Here is a 27,615-nt window from a genome sequence, read left to right on the forward strand (position 1 = left end):
AGGATATGTGTTACCATTGTTAATATGTAAATTGCTGTGCTTAATGTGATAATCTGTATAAACAAAGTGAGTCAGAAAATGTGAAATATAACATATAAACTACATATATGTGCATGTGTGCTATAGAAACCATGTGAGTAGTATTTGTATTCACTATTCTGTAGTGGAGCCTTTGCACTCTGGTAAGAGCCCATTTCTTATGGTTGGTGATGGTTCACATTGCAATCGCCAAAGCAAGCAAGCAAAGTCATTCATCTTCAATTCATGGTGGACAAAAATCACCTCATGCATGAGTACCTAAATCTATTAATTTTAATGAATTAAACCATATGACAGCATTGTTAGGTAAACATAATATTGATATTCATTAAATAATACAAGAAGAGAAAAAGGTAAAGAATGAGTACACATTTGTCCTTTAAATATGCTACCCACCAGCCTAATTGGTAGCCGCCTGCCTAAATCCATTCCTGTGCCCTGCCCCAAATGTCTGCTGGCACCACACAGCCCAAAAGTCCTTGCCACATCCAGCTCTTACGGTACATGTGTGCTGCTTTCCCCATTGATTCCATTGGCTGATCCGTACTCACGGAGGCCCCCAGCCATCCAGAGGAGTGCAGCTCCGGCCATAGGAAAGAATAAACCAAAGCATGTGCAAGCGTTTTTCTAAGCATTCTTTTATAGTTGCAGATTTAAGCCATCTTGTATACTGAAATGGCAGAGCATATCAAAGCATATCGGTCACAATGGTTTTGGGCATATTATTACAAACACCTTTGTGACGAATTGGAGACAGATCTTTAGATCCAAGATCAGTTCACAAATGTTCTTTTGGCTGAACTGACACAGATTCCCATAGACCCGCTTTGAAAATCTCATAGCTTTCCCAGAAGAGTGGAAGAGGGATGTGGGAGAAGGTAATACACCTGTCCAGGACCCTGACCCTAACTCTACTGATCACCATTGTAATGAATTGGAGCACCGATGACATAACAGATCTTCATGTCCAACATCACTACCTGACCTCACGAACCTTCTTTTGGCTGAATTGGTACAAATTCCCATAGACCCACTCCAAAAACCTCATAGAAAGCCTTCCCAGAAGAGTTGAGGCTGTTAGAGACAGAAATGGGTAGGGGGGGACGACTCGGTATTAATGCCCATATTATAGTCTTGTTGAAGATCATACTCCAAAAACTGTGGACATTAATATTACTCTAAGAAGGTGTGATGGTCAGAGTGTATTAAAGTATTAATTTAGGATTGTAATTTTGGAACCATCACCAAGATAGAAGGCAGCATGCAAGGGTCTGGCGAAGGTGGTGGTGAAGGTGTGGAGGTGTCTGATGGGGTCACTCAGCTGGTAGAAGGACAGACGCCCAGCTTCATATTCCAGGAATATCCCAAATGACCTCACAGGGGAATCCGTGGTAATTTTTGTTTTAGTATAGTTGTGCCGCGCACTAAGATTGTCATCTATGTTGAGACCCCAGGATTTCCTGTTGTAACCAATGCGTGAGTTATCTTTTGTTGTCTTTCTCGCTATATTATTATAGGCAACCCCAATGCTACATTGTATTCGATTAACCTCCACTTCCCAGTAGTGATTCCCTGATGAGAATTTGCACTTACTCAAAACATGTTGGGATCTGAACCTCTTTGGACCACTGCGTCTAGCTTGACGATTTGCAGTATAATAGGCAGTACTAATGGGATTTCTTCTTATAATAATTTTACAATGAGCTGTCTTCATGTCCAAGGTGATCTTTGATTTCTTCATTTTTGGAAAGGCATCCTTCAGCAAAAGGTTAATCAGACGGTCAGCAAATTGTAAGAGCTCCTTGTGCTGCATCTCTGAAAATGGTGTTTCAGCAAACCGATCATTTCCCATCACTATCTTGAGAAAAGTCAATGGATCGCTAATATTACGGAGCTCCTGCATCTTTGGAAAGGCATCCGTAGGCAACTGTTTATTAAGACCCTCAGTGAATTGTAAAAGTTCCTTGTGAAGCATCTTGGTAATTGGTGTTTCACAGAGCTGATCGCCACTTACTTTGATTTGCTCTACATTGAAAATCCCGATTAAATCAGTTCCCATTACTTTATTGAGAAAAGTCAGTGGATCCCTTATATCGTGTAGCTTCTGTATTTCACTTATCTTTCTGCATAGCTCTTGCCCCTGCTCCTCCAGCTTCTTTTTGCAATCAAGGACTGATTCTGCAGCTTTTCTTTTCTGTGTGTCAACCTCATTCAGAACCTTCTCCTGGACAGCCTCAAGGTCTTTTTTGATGTTTTGGATTTGGTCAATGACTTTTTTGCTGACATCATCTGGTTTTCTTGCCTTTGCTGCCTCTTGAGCCTCCAAGCTATTGATCTGAGTCTTAATGTTCTTACATTCCCTTCTCAGATTCTTTATAAGAGGAATTAGATATTCCTTCCCCTTCACAGCAGAATCTATATTCAGAGACATCACCTCATGTTCCTTGTGGTCTCCAGCTATGTAGCAGAACATACAGATGAAGACTTTATCCTCTATGCAGTAATGGTCCAGGAGCTGTCGGTGCTCGGTACATTTTATATCCTCCAGGGATGCAGTAGGCTCCATCAGAACATGTTCGGGTGCAGTACTGTGTTTAGTTAGGTGTTTGGCACAAAGTGAATCTTCACAATGTAGACACGTCTTCTCTGCAGGGGCAGCGTCATCACAGTATGTACAAGGGACTGTCTCTTTCACATACAGCCGCCTTTTCTTATGGAGCATCAGAGGGCGTTTCTCGAATTGCATCCTACATTGTGGACAGAAATAACCTTCAGAACTTGTTTGGGTGTCCAACTCATGCAAAATACAGTCTCTGCAGAATCTGTGTAAACATGGCAGCGACACCGGGTCTGTACAAGGGTTACCGCAGATGGAGCAACTCAGATCTTCTGTCACAGTTGCCATTCTGTAAATACACAATAGAATGAAATGAGTACACAGTGTACCGGGGTGGGAAAATTACCTTCACTGCAAACAATGTTACGTATTCCCACAAGACAGCCAAAAGTCAAACACAACATGTAGCAACATGTTCAGCAATAGAGGAAAATAAAGAGGCAGCTACTTGTAAATTGGTCCAGTAGCTAGTGGTGCAGGGTGCAGTATAGAGCACACAGCACAGTGTATAGAATGAAGCAGGGTGCCGTATAGAGCACACAGCACAGTATATAGAATGGATCAGGGTAGAGTTTGGAGCACACAGCATAGTATCATACCTCCCAACTTTCTGAGATGGAAATGAGGGACACCTATTAGCAAAAGTATGAAGGCATAGGGCACACCCCCTATCACGCCCCTCTTAAAGGAAAATTGTACAATAAAAGATGATTGGTTAAAGTGGCGTTTCGGCAAACAAAAACAAAAAAATAAAAGCCAGAAGCTACACATACTGCAGCTACTGGCTTTTATTAAATGGACACTTACCTGTCCTGCAGTCCCTAGATGTCGGCACCGCAGCTGATGTTTCCATCAACTGTCGGGTGCTGCCATCGCCATTGCGGGTAAAGGAACCCGGCAGTGTAGCCTTTCGGCTTCACGCCAGGAACCCTACTGCTCATGCGCGAGGCCCCGCACCTCTCTCCTATTGGCCCAGCAGCCAAGGGAGGGGAAGGAGGAGCCCTGCTGTGACGTCATGGCCACACCACGGCCATGGCCGGACTCCCGGAAGTGGGAAAGGGTACCTGTCAAAGTATCTTGTCCCCCCTCCCCCCCCCCGAAAAGTGCCAATTGTGACACCGGAGGAGGGGAGGAATCCAATGAATGGAAGTTCCACTTTAGGGTGAAACTCCGCTTTAATCCCACAAGTGTTTTTTTTTTTTTTTTTTTTTACCACTAATTCTACCTTTTTTATACTGGCTTTTGGAATTTACAAATACAACATTTTAGAAATTGAATGAAAGGTTTAGCACTGGGAAACACTTTTTGATAGTGCATTTTATATACAGCTACATAGATCAAACCAAAATGAGGGCCAAATGAGGAGGAAAGAGGGACTTTATGCCAAATCAGGGATAGTCCCTCGAAATCAGGTACAGTTGGAAGCTATGTACTACATAGAATGGAGCAAGGTGCAGTATAGCGCACACAGCACAGTATATAGAATGGAGTAGGGTGCAGTATAGAGCATGCAGCACAGTATATAGCATGGAGCAGGGTACAGTATAGAGCACACAGCACAGTATATAGCATGGAGTAGGGTGCAGTAGAGAGCACACAGCACAGTGTATAGAATGGAGCTTTACTTCACACTATTCCACTCTGTGCATTGTGCTGTATCCTCCATACTCCTCACTGATCTACTCCTCACTGATCTACTCCTACCACAGTATCCATTGTCACCAGATCAACTCGCTGGTGTACGAGTACAAATAAAAGAATTACTTGAAGCAGGTGTCATAAAGAAAACAGAGTAGAGCACAGACGCCATTGTTTCCTGTAAACAAAAAGGGAGAAAAGCCAGTATATCAAATGGTACATGATTTAAGGGCCATGAATCAAATCGAGGAAGGCACTCCTGCTGTCCCATATACCAGTACTTTGCTCAATGACATACCTACAGGAACTCGGGTGTACACCGTAATGGAACTGGCAAATGCTTGCTTCAGTGTCACCTTGGATGAAGAGAGCCAAGAACTCTTTGCTTTCCGGCTTGAAGGAGCAAATGTTTATGCTCATCTGATGCTAGAGACTAGCAACATAAAGAAAACGATGGTGGCAAAGATGAGACTGGTGCCAGTACTTTAGCACTAAGTTCAAGTGAGAGGTGTCCAATTTGTCTGAACAGTCTTTCCCTGGAGGCTGGCTTTCCAGAAGTATGTTGTCACGTTTTCTGTATATCCTGCATTTTTAAATGGTATGAAACCTTCTCATCCTGCCCTGTTGACCGCAAACCTTTTCAAACTGTCTATGAAATAGATCCGGTTGGTGGAAGCACCAAGATCCATGTCGTGGCAAGAACATAACAAGAGAACTGCAGCTGCAACCTTTGCCAGTGGTGCTGTACAAAAGATATGCTTTAGAACGGATGTTATGAAGAAATATGCAAATGAAAAAACATTTGTCATCAGCAAGGCTGAACGAGTATGAAGCAATCCTGCTTGAATTGGGAGAAATAGAAGTGAAAAGATGTACTACAATCATCCTGCCAGCTTTTATAAAGAGAGAAGACCTCAAAGAGGAGGGTGACCACATCTGCTTAAAGCGGGAGTCCACCGGGACTCCGCGTTTTTTTTTTTTTTTTTAAAGCCAGCAGCTACAAATACTGCAGCTGCTGACTTTTAAAATAGTGACACTTACCTGTCCAGCGCGCCTGCGATGTCGGCACCCGAAGCCGATCTCTAGGTCGTCTGTCGGGTCCTGCCGCCGCCATCTTGGGTATGGGAATCAGGAAATGGAGCCTTTCGGCTTCATTTCCCGGTTCCCTACTGCGCATGCGCGAATCGCGCTGCGCAATAAGGACGCTCCCCGCTGCCTCTGGGAGCTGTGTGTTTCCCAGCAGGCAGCTGGGCACTTGCGGGAAGGGGCGGGCACTTGCAGAAAGGGGCGTAAGTTACGCCCCTTTCCGCAGAGAGCTATCCCGGAAGTGGGTGCAGTTACCTGGATTATCCAGGTAACTGCACCCCCCTCCCCCCTGAAAGGTGCCGATTGTGGCACCGGAGGGGGGGAGGGTTCCGATGAGCGGAAGGTCCACTTTAGGGTGGACCTCCGCTTTAAGACTTATGGAAGAAGAAGTGCAGCAAATCTCCCCAGTAAAGGACACTCTTCTTGAAAGTTCTGATCTAATTCTGTTTGCAGAAGGTTCCCGCTTGTACAAAGATGGAGTGCCCAAGAATGGCATATGCGGTGATAACGTTGGAGGAAGTGTTTGAGACCCAACTACTCCTTTCATCACTTTCAACGCACATTGCCAAACTGGTAGCACTCACAAGAGCCTGTGAAGACCACAAAGGATCAAACAGCCAAAGTCTACACTGATCGCAAGTAGGCTCTCAAAGTAGTCCATGATTGTGGACCCATAAGGAAGAACAGAAAATTTTGCAATTGCTGCAGAAGAACTAATTCAAAACTGGAAACATGTTCAAGAACTTTTTGAAGCAGTCACCTTCCCAAAGGAAGTGGCCATCCTGAAGGTCAAAGCGCATACTGCAGGACAACCCATGGAAGAAAAATGAAACTAATTGGCTGATCCTACTGCCAGGAACACTGCTGAAACACCAATGGAAGCAATCATGATACTAATCACTGATTTTCCAAAGGAATACGAAGAAGCCAGTAACAAATTGAAGAAAAGGAAGAGGAAAAATACTCAAAGTAAAAGAACCGATTAAGAAATTGCAAGAATCTGCACCCAATGATTTGGGCCCTTATGCTGGACTGGGGGGGAAGCGGCCTACTGCGGTAAAAATATTTTGTCACTTTGTTCCCCATTCACATTGTTACTTAACCACTTGCCGCCTGCCCTATAGGCAATTGACGGCTGCAAAGTGGTTTCAAAATCCTGACCGGACGTCAATTGACGTGATCGGGATTTTGAGCCGCTGCGCGCCCCCGGGGGCGCGCATCGCAGCGATCGTTGTTGCGGGGTGTCAGTCTGACACCCGGCAACTACGATCTGGGTAAAGAGTCTCCGACGGAGACTCTTTACCACGTGATCAGCCGTGTCCAATCACGGCTGATCACAGTGTAAATAGGAAAAGCCGGTGATCGACTTTTCCTCACTGGCGTCTGTCAGACACGAGTAGAGGAGAGCCGATCGGCTGCTCCTCTGACGGGTCTGTGCTGATCGATTATCAGCGCAGCCCCCCAGAGGATGCCCACACTGGACCGCCAGGGACGCCACCAGACCACCAGGAATGCCCAGCACAAGGTAATCCTCCCTAGACCACCAGGGATGCCAGTTAGTGCCCATAATGGATGCCAATCAGTGCCCACAATGGGCATCATTGATTGGCATGCATTGTTTGGCACTGATTGGCATCCATTAGTACAGTATACCTTTATACAATGCCACCTATCAGTGCCCACCTGTACCGCCTATCAGTGCCCATCCATGCCCATCTGTGCCACCTATCCATGCTCGTCTGTGCCGCCCATCCGTGCCAGCTATTAGTGCCAATTTGTGCCACCTATCAGTGCCCATCCGTGCCACCCATCGGTGCCACATGTCAGTGTCCATCAATGCCACCTCATCAGTGCCACTTCATTGGTGCCCATCAGTGCCCATCAGTGAAGGAGAAAACGTACTTATTTATAAAGTTTTAAAACTGAAACAAAAAAAAAAATTTTTTTTAAAAATTTTCGGTATTTTTTTTGTTTAGCAAAAAATGAAAACCGTAGAGGTGATCAAATACCACCAAAAGAAAGCTCTATTTGTGGGAAAAAAAAGGTTAAAATTTCATTTGGGTACAGTGTAGCATGACTATGACCGCAATTGTCATTCAAAGTGCAACAGCGCTGAAAGCTCAAAATTGGTGTGGGCAGGAAGGTGTTTAAGTGCCCTGTATTGAAGTGGTTAAATAGATCAAGCTGTTTTTGTCTTATCATGTAATATTTATCTTTTCAGATGTATTTACTGTATTTTCTGATGAAGCTGTTCACAGTGAAACTAGTTGAAATACTATACCATCTGAAATTTTAGATATTGTTTTTGTATTAATAAACTTTGTTGTTTTCTTTGTATATGTGTTGTGTATATATTTGTTTACACACTCTACCTGTACCGAGAGAGTACACATGCTCCCCCTCTTTTTGTAGGCTCTGGTTGGAGACCAGACTCTCAAAATTTCTATTCCATCCAATGATTGGAATAAAATCATGGAAAGAGACAGAGCAAAGAAGAACCAAGAAGGTCTCTCGTGCAAGGAAAATAGAATATGTGTCCCACCTCAAACGTAGAAGATGATCATGCAACTAGCCCATGACCCGAGTCATGTAGGCCTTAAAGAGGAAGTAAACCCTGATGAGTTTACTTCCTCTTTTTTTTCCCTGCAAAGGTAAAAGCATAATGGACTACTATGCATCGCATAGTAGCCCATTATGTGTCACTTACCTGACACAGGAGCCAGCGAAGTCGCACTGTCCCCTGTAGTCCGCCGCATCCATCTTGCTGGTGGCGTCTCGCAGCTCCGCCGCTGTCATTCGGCGAAGCCGCGATGACGTCACTCCCGCGCATGCGCACGGGAGTTGACAAATGCGGCAGCTCCATTATTGGAACTGCCGCGCTCAGTGCGCCTGCGCGCCGCTGTCTACGGCGCATGCGCCGTAGACAGCGGTGCCCGTTTTCGGGCAAATATCTCCTAAACCATATAGGTTTAGGAGATATTGCTTGGACCTACAGGTAAGCCTTAATCTAGGCTTACCTGTAGGTCAAAGTGGTTTGTAAGGGTTTACAACCACTTTAAGGCAATGGAGAGAAACATAAGTAAGGCTGGATGGTTTATACGATACTTCAGAAATGCATGTCAAGATTGTTGAGGAATGCATAATCTGTGCTAAAAACAACCCAGGAAAACCCACCAGAGTAACACAAAGACATTTGGCCAAGCCACTATTCCCTTTCCAAAGACTTCAGATTGATTACATCCAATTGCCCATATCAGGCCAATATCGATGGGGTTTTTTTGTGCGTAGACATGTTTTCAAGCTGAATAGAAACCTGACCGGTGGCTAAAGCAAACACCAAGACAACAACAAAGAAGCTCCTTTCCGAAGTATTATGCTGCTTTGGAGTCCCTGAACCCATATAGAATGACAGAGGAATACATTTCACTGGACAGAACATGCAAATTGTATGCAAAGACTTGGCAATTGAGCAGGCCCTCCAGGCCTCTATAATCCTCAGAGTTCAGGGAAGGTATAAAAATATAGTGGATTCATTAAAGAAAGGCTAGCTAAATGAATGCAGGAACAGGAGGAAGGGTCAGTAAAGAAACCGTGGCCAGAACTGTTGCCTCTGGTTCTTTACAGCACCAGGACTACCCCTACTTACAGGTCAGAGCCCTTATGACATTTTGTTGGGGGCCCATCTAAGAAAACGTTGTATTTTCCACATCAGACTGCTGTAATGTATAATGATTATGTTTTGTGATGTAATTGTCTAATACAAGCAACTAACTGCGACATACAAGTTTGTTTTTGATTCAATTCCAGATCAAGTAACTGGAACACATGATTTAGAGCCAGGTGATTGATGTGAAAGTATCTCTGGGACCCAAGTTTGAAGGACCCTTCCAACTGCTCCTGACAACTGCTACAGCTGTAAAGTGATGTGGATATACACCAGCCATTGTAAGAAAGTACAGCTAATTTCAAAAGATGAGTAAACTACTGTTATGCCTTTGCGGGATCTAAGCAGTTAAGGCTATAGAGGAAAATCACCTGTACAAATTACACATGCTAACGGGCATAAGCAGTAATTTTCAGTAATTGCTAGATATGTTCTCATAGGCCAGACAGTTCAAAAAAAGGCACACACCTTGGTACCCATTTACTTTCATTTTGAGTTTAAGCCATACAAAGCTGCCCAAAATACCAGTATGTCTAGAAATACCACAAATGTTCTATCATTGTGAAAATACATTTTATGTTCAATAAAACTTAAAGCGGGGTTCCACCCTAAAGTGGAACTTCCGCTCATCAGAACCCTCCCCCCTCCCCCTGGTGTCTGTCGCAGTTGGCACCTTTCGGGGGGGGGGGGGGGGTATTTGCACCCACTTCTGGGCATAGACTCCCACGGGAGTCTGTCTCTTCCTGTCCCGGCACGCTGTCTGCTGGGACACACACGGGGCCCAGAGACAGCGCGGAGCATTCCTATTGCGCTGCGCGACTCTCACATGCGCAGCAGTAGGGAACCGGGAAGTGAAGCCGATTCGCTTCAATTCCTGATACCCTCACTCAGAATGGCGGCGGCAGCAACCGAGAGCTGATTGATCGATCGGCCTCGGCTGCCGACATCGCTGGACCCTGGGACAGCTCAGTGTCCATTTATTAAAAGTCAACTGTAGTATTTATAGCTGCTGGCTTTTAATAAATTTTTTTTTTCCAGTGAAATCCCTCTTTAAGGCCTTTGGGAATATCCCCTAGTTTAGTAAGGGAAAGAGGTGTACAATGTGACATGATGGGAAATATGACAAACTCAGATTACTCTTTGTTTATAAATGGTCAATTTTTATGGATTCAACAGATATTTTCATTTTTCCTTCCCTAAACTCTGGAAGTTTCTCATTCACCAAATGGGGAACAAGAGTCAGAACCAAGCAATCAAATCAGATTCTCAAACTACAGATCAAGCAAAACACTAGACTTACCTAGCAGTCTGCCTAGGAGGGTGCTACAGTTCACTGCTCTTTATTGTGCTATGAGCGCTATATCTCACATATCTCTATATTCCACGCTGCTCCACTCTCTGTACACTGTGCTATGAGCTCTATACTCCACGCTGCTCCATTCTGTACACTGTGCTATGAGCTCTATACTCCACGCTGCTCCACTCTACACTGTGCTATGAGCGCTATACTCCACGCTGCTCCATTCTGTACACTGTGCTATGAGCGCTATACTCCACGCTGCTCCATTCTGTACACTGTGCTATGAGCGCTATACTCCACGCTGCTCCATTCTGTACACTGTGCTATGAGCTCTATACTCCACGCTGCTCCACTCTGTACACTGTGCTGTGAGCTCTATACTCCACGCTGCTCCACTCTGTACACTGTGCTATGAGCTCTATACTCCACGCTGCTCCACTCTGTACACTGTGCTATGAGCTCTATACTCCACGCTGCTTCACTCTGTATACTGTGCTATGAGCTCTATATACTCCACGCTGCTCCACTCTGTACACTGTGCTGTGAGCTCTATACTCCACGCTGCTCCACTCTGTACACTGTGCTATGAGCTCTATACTCCACGCTGCTCCACTCTGTACACTGTGCTATGAGCTCTATACTCCACGCTGCTTCACTCTGTATACTGTGCTATGAGCTCTATATACTCCACGCTGCTCCACTCTGTACACTGTGCTGTGAGCTCTATACTCCATGCTGCTCCACTCTGTACACTGTGCTGTGAGCTCTATACTCCACGCTGCTCCACTCTGTACACTGTGCTGTGAGCTCTATACTCCACGCTGCTTCACTCTGTATACTGTGCTATGAGCTCTATATACTCCACGCTGCTCCACTCTGTACACTGTGCTGTGAGCTCTATACTCCACGCTGCTCCACTCTGTACACTGTGCTGTGAGCTCTATACTCCACGCTGCTCCACTCTGTACACTGTGCTGTGTGCTCTATACTCCACGCTGCTCCACTCTGTACACTGTGCTGTGAGCTCTATACTCCATGCTGCTCCACTCTGTACACTGTGCTGTGAGCTCTATACTCCATGCTGCTCCACTCTGTACACTGTGCTATGAGCTCTATACTCCACGCTGCTCCACTCTGTACACTGTGCTGTGTGCTCTATACTCTGCACTGCCCTTTGCAATGTCACCAACTAACATTTGTTATTTTACATCTCTTACGTCTGAAATAATAAACGAACCTGTGTTAGTCAGATTAACCTGCTCACATGTCCTGACGAAGGGGTTCAGCGTGGCTCCGAAACATTTCGCTCTTCTGTTTTGTGATGTTATCGTTTTTTGGAATCACACTGAAGATCCGGGGTGTGCTGACAAATATTTACCCTGCACTATGTATGCTCCAGTCTTCAGCTGGTGGTTGCTGCGGCACTCATTGTTTTAGAGGCAGTTCCAGGAATGTGTGTGATGGGAATATGGACGATTACCTTGAAGGAGGGTAAAACAAATCCTAATCAAACATATCAAAAGAAAGTGTTTTAAAATAGTGAAAGCTGCATGCAATAAGGGTTGATATACTATGAAATACCTGTGATAAATGTGTAAGCAAATTGCAGCACTAAAAATACAGTGCTATAATAAGTAAATAATCAACAAAAACACCAAAAATAAGTCAGTTTCAAAAGTCCACTGTACTATAAATGTATTTATTTTATTTAGATTAGCAAGAGTATTGGGACACCTGCCTTTAAACACACGTGTGTGTAAAGTTTACTCACTGAACTGCAACTCAGTTTATAACATTTGTAGTGTGTGTGTGTGCGTGCGTGCGTGCGTGCGTGCGTGCTTTCTGGATTTTTGGTTGATATTCTGTCTCTCTCATTTAAGATGCACCTATGATAAAAAGGTATAGACCCTTCATTTCTTTGTAAGTGTGCAAACTTACAATATCTTCAGGGGATTAAATAATTATTTTCCCCATTGTATGCAGTGTAGGAACTCTAACCTGACTACCAATGCAAGAGGGGATACTTCACTGACCACCAATGTAATGGGGATTATACACTGACCACCAATGTAATGGGGATTATACACTGACCACCAATGTAATGGGGATTATACACTGACCACCAATGTAATGGGGATTATACACTGACCAACAATGTAACAGGGAGACTTGTATACTAAACACCAATGCAAGGAGGGATTTACACTGACCATCAAAGTGTTAGGGAATTTCTACACTGACCGCCAATGTATAAGTGGAGATTTGTACACTGGGCACCAATGTAAGGGGAATTCTACACTTACAGGAACATTTACACTGGCCACCAATGTAAGGAGGGATTTACACTGACCACCAGTGTAAGGAGGGATTTACACTGACCACCAGTGTAAGGAGGGATTTACACTGACCACCACTGTAAGGAGGGGTTTACACAGACACCCACTATAACAGGGCTATTGCCACTAATCATCAATATAACTGAGACACATTCTGACCAGCAATGTAACATGGGTTTTATAGTGACCTGCTAAACTCTGCATCCTTATCCACTGCCTCTCTGATCACCTTTGCATCATAACTCCCCCGCTAATCTCTGCCCCAAAAATGCCTTTTCTGCTCGCTTTTAAATGCCCCCCTTGGCTTCCCTTTACACCCCACCCCCCTCCCCCCCACACACACCCCCACCCCCATACACACACACACACACACACACTTACTATACCTCTGCACACCTGTCCTTGCTCTCTTTGCACCCCAACAACCCCCCCACACACTCACCTTTGAACCCCAAATGGTAACCCCTATCTCTGTATACCTCTGCACCCCCCTTTTTTCTTACATTTTAACCCTAAATGGTAGCTACCCCCCCATTCACCTCTACTCCCCACCCTTGCTCACTTTTGCACTCCAAGGCAGAGCTGCAGCATCTTCCAGTTCTGTATTCTGTGTCATGCTCTAGGCTAGGAAGGAATCCCAACCCTGCCCGAGGAGAGCGATCAGTTTAGTTTCCTCCCCGTCACTGCGAGGACGGAGAATTTAGTTTCGTTTCCTCCCCCTGTCACTACGAGGACGGAGAATTTAGTTTCGTTTCCTCCCCCCTGTCACTACGAGGACGTAGAATTTAGTTTCGTTCCCCTCCCCCCCCCCCTCACTAAGAGGACGGAGAATTTAGTTTCGTTTCCTCCACCTTTGCTATAAAAGGAGGAATTTTTTTTTTCTTCTCATTTCGGAATAATCATGTGATTAATGATCAGGGCATTGCTTGAGGGGTCTTTTCTAGAAGCAGATCCTTTTTATTTAGAAACATAGAAGAGTGACGGCAGAAAAAAAACAAGTGTTCCATCAAATCTGGCACGTCTTGATTTTTTTTTTTCCTTTTAGTTTTTATTTATTTATTTTTTAACCTTTTGGTCTGAGTAAAGATCCATGTTTACCATAAGCTTTATTAACCACTTGCTTACCGGGCACTTAAACCTCCTTCCTGCCCAGACCAGCTTTATGCGCTGTCACTATTTGAATGACAATTGTGCGGTCATGCTTCAGTTTACCCAAATTAAATTTTGATCTTTTTTTTTTTTCACACAAATGGAGTTTTATTTTGGTGGTATATAATTGCTGCTGGGTTTTTGAACTTTTTTTTGCTAAATGAAACAAAAGAAAAAAAACAAAAATGAAACAGTTTGTTCTAAAATTTTGAAAACAGGTAATTTTTCTCCTTCACTGATCTGCACTGATTGGCACTGATAGGCTGTGCTGATGGGCACTGATAGGCACCGATAGGTGGCACTAATCCCTGATGAGGTGGCACTGATGGTTGGCACTGATAGGTGACACTGATAGGCAGCACTGATTATAAGACACTGATGGGCATTGATTGGCAGCACTGGTGGGCACTGAGTGGCACTATGAGCACTGGTAGGTGGCACAGGGGGCACTGGCAGCTTACACTGGTGGCACAGAAAATGCAGCTTTCTGTGTGAGGGGCCGCTGTCCCTCTGACAGAAGCCGATGATTGGCTTTTTATTCCCCTCATGGCTTGAGGGAAAAAAACTACAGATTTACTGAGCTTCTGTTTACATCACATTATCATATGTCATTGGTTGACAGCTGATCACGTAAGGGGCTGGGATCAACCCTTTACTCTGATCTGTGATCAGCGGAGTCTCAGACTCGGTGATTACAGAGCGCTTGCTCAGGAGGATGTCCATGGACGCCCTCCATGCAAATAAGGCCCACGCTGCAGCCGACTTTTGGCTATGGCGCAGGCGGCAAGTAGTTAAGCTCATTTACAGTTGACCAATGCACCACCTCTGCTGGAAGTCTGTTCCAAGTGTCAAATACTCTTTCAGTAAAAAATACTTTAAAGAGTTCTGAACTTTCCTCCTCCTAGTTTAAGGTCATGTCCCCTTGTTGTTCATCATGGCTTCATATTAAAAAATACTGCCCTCCTGAACCTTATTCGCCCCATTCATGGGCAGAACCACTGACTGATACAGTTAAATATTCGTCCCCTCCGCTCCTCCCAGGACCTCCTGCTCTCTAGCTCCCTTGTTACCTCCTCTCATGCTCGCCTTCAGGACTTCTCCAGAGCCTCTCCCATCCTCTGGAACTCCCTGCCCCGGTATATATCCGATCAGCCCCTACCCTGTCCACCTTTAGGAGATCCCTGAAAACTCTTTATTCAGGGAAGCCTATCCCACACCCACCTAACAACTATCCCCGAGCCACCCTATCAAATCATTCCACACAGCTATTACCTTTTGTACCACCACCCCCTCCATTTAGATTGTAAGCTCTACAGGCGGGGCCCTCCTGTCCCTTCTGTATGGAACTGTACTGTAATTGTGCTGTCCCCCCTCTACATTGTAAAGCACTGTGTAAACTGTTGGCGCTATATAAATCGCGTATAATAATAATATTGACTACAAGTTGTTTTTTAGGTGAGAACATCTTCAAATTTTATTGATACAAAAGACTAAAAAGCATAACCACACCCAAAAAAGAAAAGATTCAATTCTGGCATAAAACTTACGTAGTACCTGTTTCCCATATTAAATATACAGTTTATAATATCATACATTTAATGACAGTTTCCGGGAAGGCATGGATTTACTGTTTATACGCTTATACTCTGATCAGCCATAATATTATGACCACTGTCGGATAAAGTGAATAACATTGATTATTTTGTAACAATGGCATCTGAAAGTCGGTGGGATATATTAGGCAGCAAATAGACATGTTGTTCCTGAAGTTGATGTGTGGAAAGTGGAAAAATGGGTATTGCACTTTGTGTATGGGACTAGGGATGAGCCGAAAACCCACCCAGCAGATCACGCGAACAGGCCAAAAATTGTGCGAAAACCGCTAAGTCTATGGGACATGAACGTGAAAACTCATTTTAACCACTAGAGATCAGCGCTATAGCCAAATGACGGCTATAGCGCGGACCTCCTTTGCCCGAGCGGCCTGCGCGCCCCCTGAGGGGCGGGTGCAGCGCGCTCTGTGATCGGCGAGTCTATGAGACTCGCCTGATCACGGATCCGAGCAAGGGGTCGATCCCGACCCCTTACCACGCGATCAGCTGTCAGCCAATGACAGCTGATCATGTGATACAACGGAGCCGGTAATCGGCTATTCCTCCTCGCGCTGACAGCACGAGGAGAAAAAAAAAAGAGCCGATTACCAGCGGCCGTGATCGGGACATCAGTCCCGATCACGGCCAGCCCTGCCAGTGCCCACCTGCCCCCTGCCAGTGCCACCTCATTAATAAATAAGTGCCCCCGGTCAGTGCCACCTAGCAGTGCCCACAGTGCCACCCATCAGTGCCCACAATCTGCCTCAACAACGGTGCTGCACCCCAGTGCCATATATCCGTGCCCATCAGTGTCATCTACCAGTGCCCATCAGTGCCGCCCATCAGTGCCCAGCAGTGCCACCTATCAGAGCCACCTATCAGTGCCCATCAGTCCCATCTATCAGTGGTACCTATCAGTGCCCCTTAGTGCCACCCATCCGTGCCATCTTATCTGTGCCCATCAGTACTGCCTTATCTGTGCCTATCGGTGCCACCTTATCTGTGCCTATTAGTGCCGCCTTAACTATGCCTATCAGTGCCCACCAGTGCAGCCTATCAGTGCCGCTGCATCAGCGCACTTCAATGAAGGAGAAAAATTACCTGTTTGCAAAATTTTATAACAAACTATTAACCACTTAAGGACCAGGCCTCTTTTTCAGACTTGGTGTTTTCATGTTTAAAACTGTTTTTTTTTTGCTAGAAAATTACTTAGAACCCCCAAACATTTTATATTGTTTTTTTTCTAACACCCTAGAGAATAAAATGGTGGTCATTGAAATACTTTTTTTTACACCGTATTTGCGCAGTGGTCTTACAAGTGCACTTTTTTTTGAAAAAATGCACTTTTTTGAATAAAAAAAATAAGACAACAGTAAAATTAGCCCAATTTTTTTTTTATATTGTGAAAGATAAATGGTACGCCAAGTAAATTGATACCCAACATGTCACGCTTCAAAATTGCGCCCGCTCGTGGAATGGCGTCAAACTTTTAGCCTCAAAAATCTCCATAAGCGACATTTAAAAAATTCTACAGGTTGCATTTTTTGCGTTATAGAGGAAGTCTAGGGCTAGAATTATTGCTCTCGCTCTACCGATCGCGGTGATACATCACATGTGTGGTTTGACCACAGTTTTCATATGCGGGCGCTACTCACGTATGCGCCCGCTTCTGTGCGCAAGCTCGTCGTGACGGGGTGTTTTTAAAAAAAATATATTTTTTTTCTTATTTATTTTAATTGATTTTATTTATTTTTACACTGTTTTAAAAAAAAAAAAAAAATGGATCACTTTTATTCCTATTACAAGGAATGTAAACATCCCTTGTAATAGAAAAAAGCATGACAGGTCCTCTTAAATATGAGATCTGGGGTCAAAAAGTCCTCAGATCTCATATTTGGGCTAAAATGCAACAAAAAAAAAAAAGAAAATCTGACATTTAAAAAAAAATATACCTTTAAGAGGTATGGGCGGAAGTGACGTTTTGACGTCGCTTCTGCCCTCCTATGGTATAGACGAGTGGGGGCCATCTTAGCCTCACTTGTCTCTATGACCAGCTAGGAAGAGGACCCGATCGCCTCCGCCGCTACCGACGGCTCCGGTAAGCGGCGGAAGGTGCCGCGGAGACCACCGTTATTGTACAGCCGACCGCCGCCTGAAGAGATGGATATCTCGGTTGTGGCAGCAGCTGCTGCCGTTACCGAGATATCCCTCTTCAAAAATAGGACGTACATCGTCGTGCGGCGGTCGACAAGTGGTTAAACATGTTTTTTTTTTTTTTTTTTGCATCTTATTTTGTTTGTTTAGCAAAAAATAAAACTCCCAGCTGCAATTAAATACCACCAAAAGAAAGCTCTATTTGTAGGAAAAAAAAATGATAAAAATTTCATTTGGGTACAGTGTTATATGGCCGTGCAATTGTCATTCAAAGTGCATCAGTGCTGAAAGCTGAAAATTGGTCTGGGCAGGAGGGGGGTTTAAGTGCCCAGTAAGCAAGTGGTTAAAGGCTTATAGGCAAGTTATTGCCATAAAAAGTGTTTGAGGACCTGGGTCCTGCCCCAGGGGAAATATATCAATGCAAAAAAGTTTTATAATGCTTAAAGTAAAACAATTAAAATGAAATTTTCCTTTAAACATCATGCCTGGGGGTTTCCTTAGTCTGCCTGTAAATTGGCGCATCTTTGCCATGTTTATAAAAGTACCGCAGCAAAATTACATTTCTAAAAGGAAAAAAATGTCCTTTAAAACTGCTCGTGGCTGTAATGAATTGTTGGATCCTGGCAATATAGATAAAAATCATTGGAATAAAACATGGGGTCCCCCCCCCCCGTCCATTACCAGGCCCTTCAGGTCTGGTACGAATATTAAGCGGAACCCCGGGCAAAAAATATAACAAAAAATGGCATGGGAGTCGTCTCTTCCCCCCCCCCCCCCCCCAAATCCATACTAGGCCCTTCAGGTCTGGTATGGATAATAAGGGAGCCCACAGATTGTGCTTGATTAGCTGTTTCCCAGGCTACAGTAGTCAGGGAATGCCAACTCTGAAACAGGAAGAGATAAAGTGCTCATCGCTTCAGGGTTCATTTAGTCACAAAGGAGATCAGAAAATGGATCTTCCTTCTCCCACTGTCTGCCCAGTTTACTGTGGTCCTGGGCTTCCTCCTGGAGGAATGGGAGAGCCTGGGAACCACTGTTGGCAGCTGCAGATTGCAGATGACAATTTGGTTGGTGGCAGGCTGGCTGGCAGGGGAGCTGGGAATTTTCATTTGTTTTTTTTTTATATTTCCTTTTAGCTCCGTCCCTCAGAACCAACAGTGCTGGCCACATCCAGCTCCTAGTCCACATGCTCACCTCCCCATCCATCCAGAGTAGTACAGCTCTAGCCACAGGACTGATTACACTAAATGGCAGATATGTACAGTGAAAGCTACATAGGACTGGCATTAATGAGGGGTGCTGAAGGTAAGTATTTTGGTAGGGGGCTGTCAGTTAAGGAGGTGGATATTGAAAGGAAAAGCTCACGGTTAGTGAAATTGTCCCTCAAGTTAGAAATTGTTAACCAAATTACATACAGAGAAGCATGTGTTCAGCGTTCAATTAATTATACTATATATGAATATCTGTATATAAAAGAAAAATTGTGCAAAGTGGTCAGACCATTATATGGCTGATCCAGTATAAAATGCATCCTCTTCTAAAATGTCTTAGGAGGTCAAATTTGCAAACGTTTTTACCAATACAAGCAGTAATTCTTTTTAACCATGTGCCCTCGTGAAGCTTTTACCCCCCTTCATGACCAGGCTGTTTTTTGCTATTAAGCACTGCGCTACTTTAATGGAAATTGCGCGGTCATGCAGCACTGTACTCAAATTAAATTTATATCATTTTCTCACACAAAAATAGAGCTTGCTTCTGATGGTATTTAATCACCACTCAATTTTAATTTTTTTTTTAAATATAACTGAAAAAAGGGCGAACATCCAGAAAAAAAAATATTTTCTACTTTCCGTTAGAGAATTTCCAATAAAATCAAATTTCTTTATAAAGTTAGGTCAAAATGTATTCTGCAACATGGCTTTGGTTAAAAAAAAAAAAAAATTCCAATAAGTGTAAAAGAAATGGTTTGTGTAAAATTTTCAGTATCTACAAACTATAGTGTATATATTTGAAAATTGATCAATCCTGATGTACTGACCCATTTCGTGAGGCCCTTAAAATGCCAGGACAGTACAAATACCCCCCCAATGACCCCTTTTTGGAAAGTAGACAGTGTGAAGTATTTAGTAAAAGGCATGGTGAGTTTTTAAGTTGTTTTTTTGTGTCACATTTCTTTGTAAAATGAAGAAATTAAATAAAAAAATGTGATATTTTTTTTTTCACAATTATTTTTGCATACTGTCACCAGTGCAGTAAAGCATCATCGTATGATTGGCGTGGTGGTGATCAGGGATACTGACTGGTGACAGTGTGTTAAAAGAATAATTTATTATTAAATTTTTTAACATTTCTTAACTTTTCTTTGCATACTTTTACATACTTTCATCGTAGTAGATCAGTGTCACCATAGTAAAAAAAAATACCCCCAACGACCCTCTTTTGGAAAGTAGACAGTGTGTAGTATTTAGTAAAAGGCATGGTGAGTTTTTTGAAGTTGTAATTTTTTTGTCACATTTCTTTGTAAAATTAAGAAATTAAATAAAATTAGATTTTTTTCACAATTTTTTTTTTACATACTGTCACCAGTGCAGTACAGCATCATATGATTGGCGTGGTGGTGATCATGGATACCGACTGGTGATATTATGTTAAAAGAATAATACATTTTTTAACATGTATTAACTTTTTTCTCTTTTTTTTTTTTTTTTTGCACACTTTTACATACTTAGTAAAAAAAATACCTGATTTATGATTCATTCATCATTTTGATTGGTATAGTGGTGATCAGGGATACTGACTGGTGACATTATGTTAAAAGAATAATAATAATTATATTTAACATTTATTAACTTTTTTTTCCTTCTTTTTTTTTGCATACTTTTACGTACTTTCATCAGAGTAAATCAATATCACCATAGTAAAAAAAATACCTGATCCCCCCCCCCCTCCCCAGAGTAGTTTTGTTTCTTTACACTTTGATTGTTACAGTGCTGATTACTGTAACAGCAATGTTTTGAACTGTCACAAATGGTTTACATTCAGAACAGCTGTGATTACTATAGTGTGCTGTGATAGGTCCACAGCTATCACATGGTACAGGGTGCTGTGTTTGGCCCAGGTACCATTTGAAGCGATCACAGCGAAGCACAGCTGTTATGAATGAAACCCATTCATAACAGTTGTTGTGTTTACATCATATAAACGCATAGCGATCATGTAATAACCCAGCCACTCAAAGCGCCAGATAACAGGATCTGCCATCTGCTGTGTCTGGTGCACACAGTGGTCTCTGGAGCAACATGTTGCACTTCCCAGGGGGGCATGCTGCGCACCCATAAGCTAGTGATGCACGATTATGTGATGCCCATAAATGTACTTTGGGCAGGCAGGAACTGGTAAAGCCCATTTTAACTTTCAGTTTAATTAAACATATTTCTAGGTCATCAAAACAAAAAGGTATACAGTTAATTTTCTTTAAAAAGCAACCACAGCCTGAGTAGAAAAGCCTGTCCCCTGCCAGCATGCTGCAGAGAAGGACCTTCACTCCCTGCAAGAAAGCAGTCTCTCAAGAGAAGTCAGTCACGCTCATTGTGGATTCGGAGCTGTGCAATCAACAAGGAGCATTAGCTTTGCCTTTCGGAGAGCTCTATCTCTTATCACACCTACCATTACGGCCAAAAGCCTATGGCTATCCCCCCAGATGACTGAGTTCAACTGTTTCCAATGAAGAGCACTGTTAATGCTAAGGCATACAAAAACATTTTACACTATTCCACTCCTCCAAACTTGTGATAACAGTTTAGGTAATGCTTTTCTGTGTTACAGCATCAAAGCCAGCTCCATAAAGACATTGAAGGGTTTAATGTGGAGGAACGTGAGTGGCCTGCACAGAGTCCTGCCCTTAACCTTACATTCAACATCAATAGCTGACCACACAAATGTTCTTCTGGCTGAACAGGCAAAAATTCCCATAAACAAAAAAAAAAAATCACATGGAAAGTCTTCCCAGAACAGTAGAGGGAGTGAGGAGGGAGGCAGCTCAGTATCTCAGTATTATTGCCCATAAAATTGCCATATTAAAAAACTTGGGGCAATAATATTGTTTTCAAGAAGGTGTGATGGTCAGGTGTCCACAAACATTTGGCCCATAGAGTGTATTTGTTGCAGTATTATTTTAGGATTGTAATCCTGGAACCGTCACCAAGATAGAAGGCAGCATGCAGGGGTCTGGTGAAGGTGGTGGTGAAGGTGTGGAGGTGTCTGATGGGGTCACACAGTTGGTAGAAGGACAGACGTCCGGCTTCATATTCCAGGAATATCCCAAATGACCTCACAGGAGAATCCGTGGGGATTTTTGTTTTAGCATTGTTGTGCCACACACTAAGATTGTTATCTATACCGAGTCCCCAGGATCTCTTGTTGTAACCAATGCGTGAGTCAATTCTTGTTGTCTCTCTATTTTATCATAGGCGACTCCAATGCTACATTGCATTCCCCTCACCGCCACCTCCCAGTAGTGATTCCCTGATGAGAATTTGCACTTACTCAAAACATGTTGGGATCGGAACCTCTCAGGACAATCACGTCTAACTTGACGATTTGCGCTATAAGAGGCCGTTTTTGTATTTCTTATTATAATTTTACAGTGCGCCGTCTTCATGTCCAGGGTGATTTCTGATTTCTTTATCTTTGGAAAAGCATCCTTCAGCATCCGTTTATTCAGACCATCAGAGAATTGTAAGAGTTCCTTGTAAAGCATCTCTGAAATTAGTGTTTCGTCAAACTGATTAATGCTTACTTTGCTATTTTCATCATTGAAGATCTCGATTAAATCAGTTTCCATTACTTTCTTGAGAAAAGTCAATGGATCGCTTACATTACATAACTCCTGCATATCACAAATCTTTCCGGTGAGCTCTTGCCTCTGCTCCTCCAGCTTCTTTTTCCAATCAAGGACTAATTCTGAACTTTTTATTTTCTCTACTTGGACCTCATTCAGGACCTTATTATGAAGAACTTCCAGCTCTCGCTGGACATTTTGGATTTGGGCTGTGACTCGTTCGCTGACGGCATCTATTTCTTTTGCCTGTTCTTCCTCATAGTCCTGCAGACTCTCAATCTGAGCCTGGATCTTCTGTCTTTCCTTTCTCAGATTTTCTATAAACAGATTTATGTTTTTGTTCTCATTCTCAGCAGAGTGAATGTTCAGAAGCAGAACCTCATCATTGCGGTGGTCTCCGCCAAGGTAGCAAAGGGAACAGATGAAGACGTTGTGCTCTGTGCAGTAATGATCCAGGACTTTCCGATGCATGGGACATTTTCTGTCCTCCGGGGATGCAGTAGGCTCTATCAGAACATGTTCAGGTCCAGTACTGTGCTTTGTTAGGTGTTTAGCACAAAGTGAAGCATCACAAAGGAGACATGTCTTCTCTGCAGGAACAGGACCATCGCAGTATGTACAAGGGACTGTCTCCATCGTATGCAGCTGCCTCTTCATATGGAGCATCGGAGGACGTTCCAATAATTCTTCTCCACAGTTTGGACAGGTATAAACTCTGGACCCTCCCTGTGTATCCAGTTCATGTGCAATACAGTCTCTGCAGAAGCTGTGCCCACACTGCAACTACACCGGGTCTGTATAGGGGTTCAGGCAAATGTAGCAGCTCAGATTTTCATCCATTTCATTCCGAGAATACAGAATAGACAGAAATGCACTGAATGTACCCAATGTACAGGGGTGGAAAACCACAACCACATACGCTGCAAGCAAGATTGAGTCATTCCGGAAGTCAACCAGTTAAATACACGAGTAGCAAGTCATCCGCCAATCAAGGAAGAGAAAATAAATAGTTGTAAACAGGTTCCTCCGGTCCAAACAAATTACAGCACTTCCTTTCGGGCATTTTACAAATTTCAAACAAATAAACGTTTTGTTTTGTTTTTAAGTAGCAAAACGGTCGGTGCAAAAGGGTGTCTGACAAGTTTGAAGAAGAGAGATATTAAAAGGGTATGTACTGTAATATAGTGTACAGAGCACACATCACCTTATGCATAGTGGAGGAGGGTGAAGCAGTGGCAGCTGGTGTTTTTTTTTTTTTTTTTGGGGGGGGAACAGCAAACAACCACCCCCCCCCCACCCCGGCACTTACCCCATTGTTTGCAGGTGGACGGGCTACTACAGGTGGTGGGCAGCGGCCTGGTTGCAGGCTCCTACGAGCGGCGAGTTGCGGGCACCTATGGGCAGCATGCAGTGACTCCTGTGTCCTCTCTGCATCACAGCGGCTTCCCCCGTGCAGCTCCTCCCTCCTCCTCGGCGTCCAATAGGATCGCCTGTCCTTTCAGCCAATTGGGCAACCGGTGTCAAAACCCACATATTGATTGGAGGAGGATCAGTGTTACAACAGTGACATATTGATTCGCTGTTGTAACCCACCTGGTTGGGCTCGCAGCGCACTCTCTGCGACCCGAGCTCACCCTATATTGAAGCCTATTGGAGCCTCTGGTTGTAATTGGTGGTTCCAAAAACGGCCCCTCCACATTGGAATCCATGTGCCAGTATCCTGAAAGGGGCCGGACGCATGGATAGGGGAGGTGGCGATAGACAGTGGGGCGGTGTCCATGCGCCCTTAATGGATGGGCTGCCCCTGGGGTGAAGCATACCTCCCAACATTCTGAGATGGGAATGAGGGACACCTACTAACAAACGTATGTAGGCATAGGACACGCTCCCTGCCCTACCCCCTTTTAAAAGGAGAATTAACCCCCAAAAAAATAACTAAATCCACAAGGGCTTTTTTTACCACTACTATTCCTTTATATTGGCTTTTACAATTGCAGCCATTTAGAATTTTGATGAAAGGTTTAGCACTGGGAAACAATTTTTAAAATATAAAAAGTGCATTTTATATACAACTATATAGATCAGACCAAAACGAGGGACAATTGAGGAAGACAGAAGGACATTGCTCCAAACATAGCAAAAATTGCACCCTAAAAGACATTCTACTACTCCTGATTATGGCGATACCACATGCATGAGACTTTTAAACAGCCTGGCCACATACAGAAGCCCAACATGTAGGGAGCACCGGCAGGTGTTCTATGGACATAAACCACATATCTATCTTCTTGACTACCTATTACACTTTTATGAGGCATTGTAGGGCACTGATGGGCACTGTGATGGCACGGATGTGGCATGGATGAGCACTGATGTGGCACGGATGAGGCACAGTTGAGCACTGGTTTGACACTGAGTACTGAGGTGGTATGGATGAGGCATGGTTGGGAATGAAGGAGGCACGGATGAGGCATGAACACAAAAAAAAGCGCAAAGCCACCCTAGTGTAACTCTGCTTTAATATGTAAAGTTAAAAACACTGCAATGGTCGAACTTACATTTTGTGAAGATAGATACAGCATAAGGATTCCACTGTGGCCGCACTCCTAAAACCACCTCAAGATCCCGACAGGGGAGGGGGGAGCCGTGGGTGTTCAACCTAGCTGCTCAGATGCTTGCAGCACATCTGAGGCTATCCACCACCAGGCCCGACATGCAGATCCTAATGCGCATGTGCCCGGTCCAGCCGGCGCTGCTCTCCGAGGACACACGAACCCACACAAGCAGGATACAGGGGGGAAGAGTGTGGATGTCACACAGTTGCCATGATAATGCGTTTCAGAGGCATGGCCTCCTTCCTCTTTTTTTTCTCTAGATGCCACCCAGAGGATCCAGAGAGAGCAGCACCACCCTTTGACTTGTCTAATTATCACCAATAGCCAGCTGGAGAGGTATACTAAACTGATCAGCGCGCCTACTTTTTTTTTTCTTTTGTGGGTACTTTCTGTAGGGATGAGGCATGGATGAGGCATGGATGAGGCACGAATGAGGCACGGATGAAGCATGGATGGGCGCAAATGAGGCATAGATGAGCACGGATGAGATATGGATGAACACAGGTGAGGCATGGATGAGCACAAATGAGGCATGTATGGGCATGGATGAGCACTGATGAGGCATGGATGGGCATGAATGGGGTTGAATGAGGCATGGATGAGCACTGATGAGGCATGAATTGGCACGGATCAGTGCTGTGGGCGCTCCAGATCTAGCCCACTCGTGCTGCTGCACTGGCTCTCCTCACCCTGTACCGATCGGTATGAGGAGAGAGCTGACCTGGACATGCGCTGGTTTGTTGACAAGCGATCACTACGTCATTGGACGGAGCAATGACGTGGTCAAGGGCCAATGACATTGGCCCTTTACTCCGATACATGATGCGCTGGGACTGGAGGACCCGGTGTTCATGGACACCTCCGAGTGTGCGCTCCAGGGGGCATGCAGGAAGCGCATGTTCGGGAGGATGTCATTGTATGCCCTCTCAAAACTAGCCAACCGCGCTGTAGCTGTCATTCGGCTATGGCCGAGTCGACAAGTGGTTAAACCCACAAATGCTTTTTTACCACTACAATTCCTTTAAATTGGCTCTTGAAAGATAAAAAGTGCATTTTATATACAATATATAGATCAGACCAAAATGAGGGACAAATGAGGAAGAAAGAGGGACTTTGTTCCAAATCAGGGAAAGTCCCTTGAAATCAGGTAAAGTTGGGAGCTATGGAGTTTGTATACCACAGAACAGATTGCATGCTGGATGCAGAACAGGCCAGTAGCTAAATTCTGGCCAGGGAGGCGTGGCTTGGCGCATGAAGGAGACGGCTGCCTGAGACCTCAGCTCCCGCTCCACTCAACAGAACGGCGCACAGCACAGCCAGCTAACACCTCGCAACCTCTCCCCATGAGCAGGAGAGGGACCGGAGACACCCCCGAGCCTCGGGGGACCTCAAATCGAAGGAAATAGGCAGTTATTTCGCCGCGAAAGGCCCTGCAGGCCGGACCACGCCGGCTTCCAAGATGGCGGCGACCCGCGCGGCGGCAGCACAGGCGACCCTCACTGCCTCTCAGGTACCCGCACCGCTCCCTGCGCCCTCCCCTCCCTCACCACAATCCCCCGGATCAGGGACCCGGAGCCCCCGCAGCCCTACCTGTCCCGGGAGCCCTCCGCCCCAGCCACACACTCAGTCTGGGGCATGGGACATGGAAAGTTACATCAAGGCCCTCCCCACTAAAGGGGATATTGAGGCCTACATCAGCTCCACTCCAAGCAAATTAAATACAGATGGGGCTTCCCTTTCCACTTGTTTGCATCCCATGAGGGTAAATCAGCCACGTTTCGCACTCTGGGAGATCTACCTAACTTCCTAGGTGTGTTTGAACTGCCACAGATCCGGATTCCAGACTGGCCATTGGAAGCAGCTACTCCCGGGTTCCCTAAAGCACCTAGATGGGAGAAGCAATCCAGGAAGAAGAGATCCAGATCCCGCACTTCTAAGTCCCCACCTGGATGATTTTTCTGCCCCCCCCCCTCTTTATGGGGGTTCTCCCCCCCATGCGTTTCTTAATTTTTTCCATTGCACCTGTTGGTTTGCAGGCCTGACCCTCCGTTATGCAATATTTTCTTCTCCCCCTTTGAGAGGCCACTGCCCTGGCTATAAAGCACTGGTGACAAGTTCCAGCCTGTGAAGTTTTGCCTCTTCTACGGGACTCTCTACTGGCACTACCTATTTTTGCCAATCCTTTTTTTTTAGCTCAGCTCAACATAGGCCCTCCTGCGGGCCGCTCAAGTCATAGGTGGTTGTTGGCTTTGCTCAGAGGCTTGAACTGTATTTTTGTCACTATGTTACTGACTTTGCACTGTTTAATGCTGTTTGACTGCTCTACACGCGCTGTGCTGTGCACTTTAGATAAGCACTTTTTCTTTCGGATTGTTTGTTTTGTTCTGTTGGGGCGGAGCCCCTGAGATTTGCCCTTCCACGTTCCCCACGTTAGGGCGTGCAGAGTCTTTACTGCCTCTGTTTTTTGATACTTTTTAGGAAACCTGTGTAGTGTTCACATCCCCTTTCCCCCCTGAACACCAGTGGGTGGGGCTTGACTGCGCCCTACCCGCCCTTCCTGAGGGCACCGTATTTTGACGCACCCA

General features: G+C 44.6%; 1 protein-coding gene, 1 long non-coding RNA gene and 1 pseudogene across 8 annotated transcripts in view; 1 reads left to right on the plus strand and 2 right to left on the minus strand.

Annotated features, from left to right (window-relative positions):
* Nucleotides 1-294: 294 nt before the first annotated feature.
* LOC143925011 (E3 ubiquitin/ISG15 ligase TRIM25-like) overlaps nt 295-27,615 on the minus strand; it is a 117,609-nt gene continuing 90,288 nt past the window's right edge. For 2 of the 7 annotated variants that reach the window (XM_077449581.1, XM_077449580.1), the window contains exons 3-4: nt 11,582-11,824; nt 295-2,945 (exon numbers count right to left, since the gene is read on the minus strand). In XM_077449581.1, the coding sequence (XP_077305707.1) occupies nt 1,253-2,944 (1,692 nt within the window). In that variant the 5' untranslated portion in view covers nt 2,945; nt 11,582-11,824 and the 3' untranslated portion in view covers nt 295-1,252. Of the gene's footprint in view, nt 2,946-4,420; nt 4,554-4,592; nt 5,271-11,581; nt 11,848-13,242; nt 13,417-27,615 lie in introns of those variants that run through there. The other 5 variants (XM_077449578.1, XM_077449579.1, XM_077449582.1 and 2 more) reach the window with 5 other exon arrangements.
* The window catches only part of LOC143925014 (uncharacterized), a 54,851-nt gene continuing 35,694 nt past the window's right edge, over nt 8,459-27,615 (plus strand). The window contains exon 1 of the long non-coding RNA XR_013261927.1: nt 8,459-9,325. This is a non-coding gene — a long non-coding RNA (uncharacterized LOC143925014). The remainder of the gene's footprint in view (nt 9,326-27,615) is intronic.
* LOC143925013 (E3 ubiquitin/ISG15 ligase TRIM25-like) lies at nt 20,981-23,361 on the minus strand (annotated as a pseudogene).

This window comes from Lithobates pipiens, unplaced genomic scaffold (genome assembly GCF_037356315.1).
Source record: "Lithobates pipiens isolate NorthernLeopardFrog02 unplaced genomic scaffold, aLitPip1_a1.2 Scaffold_22, whole genome shotgun sequence".
NCBI classification, from domain to species: Eukaryota; Metazoa; Chordata; class Amphibia; order Anura; family Ranidae; genus Lithobates; species Lithobates pipiens.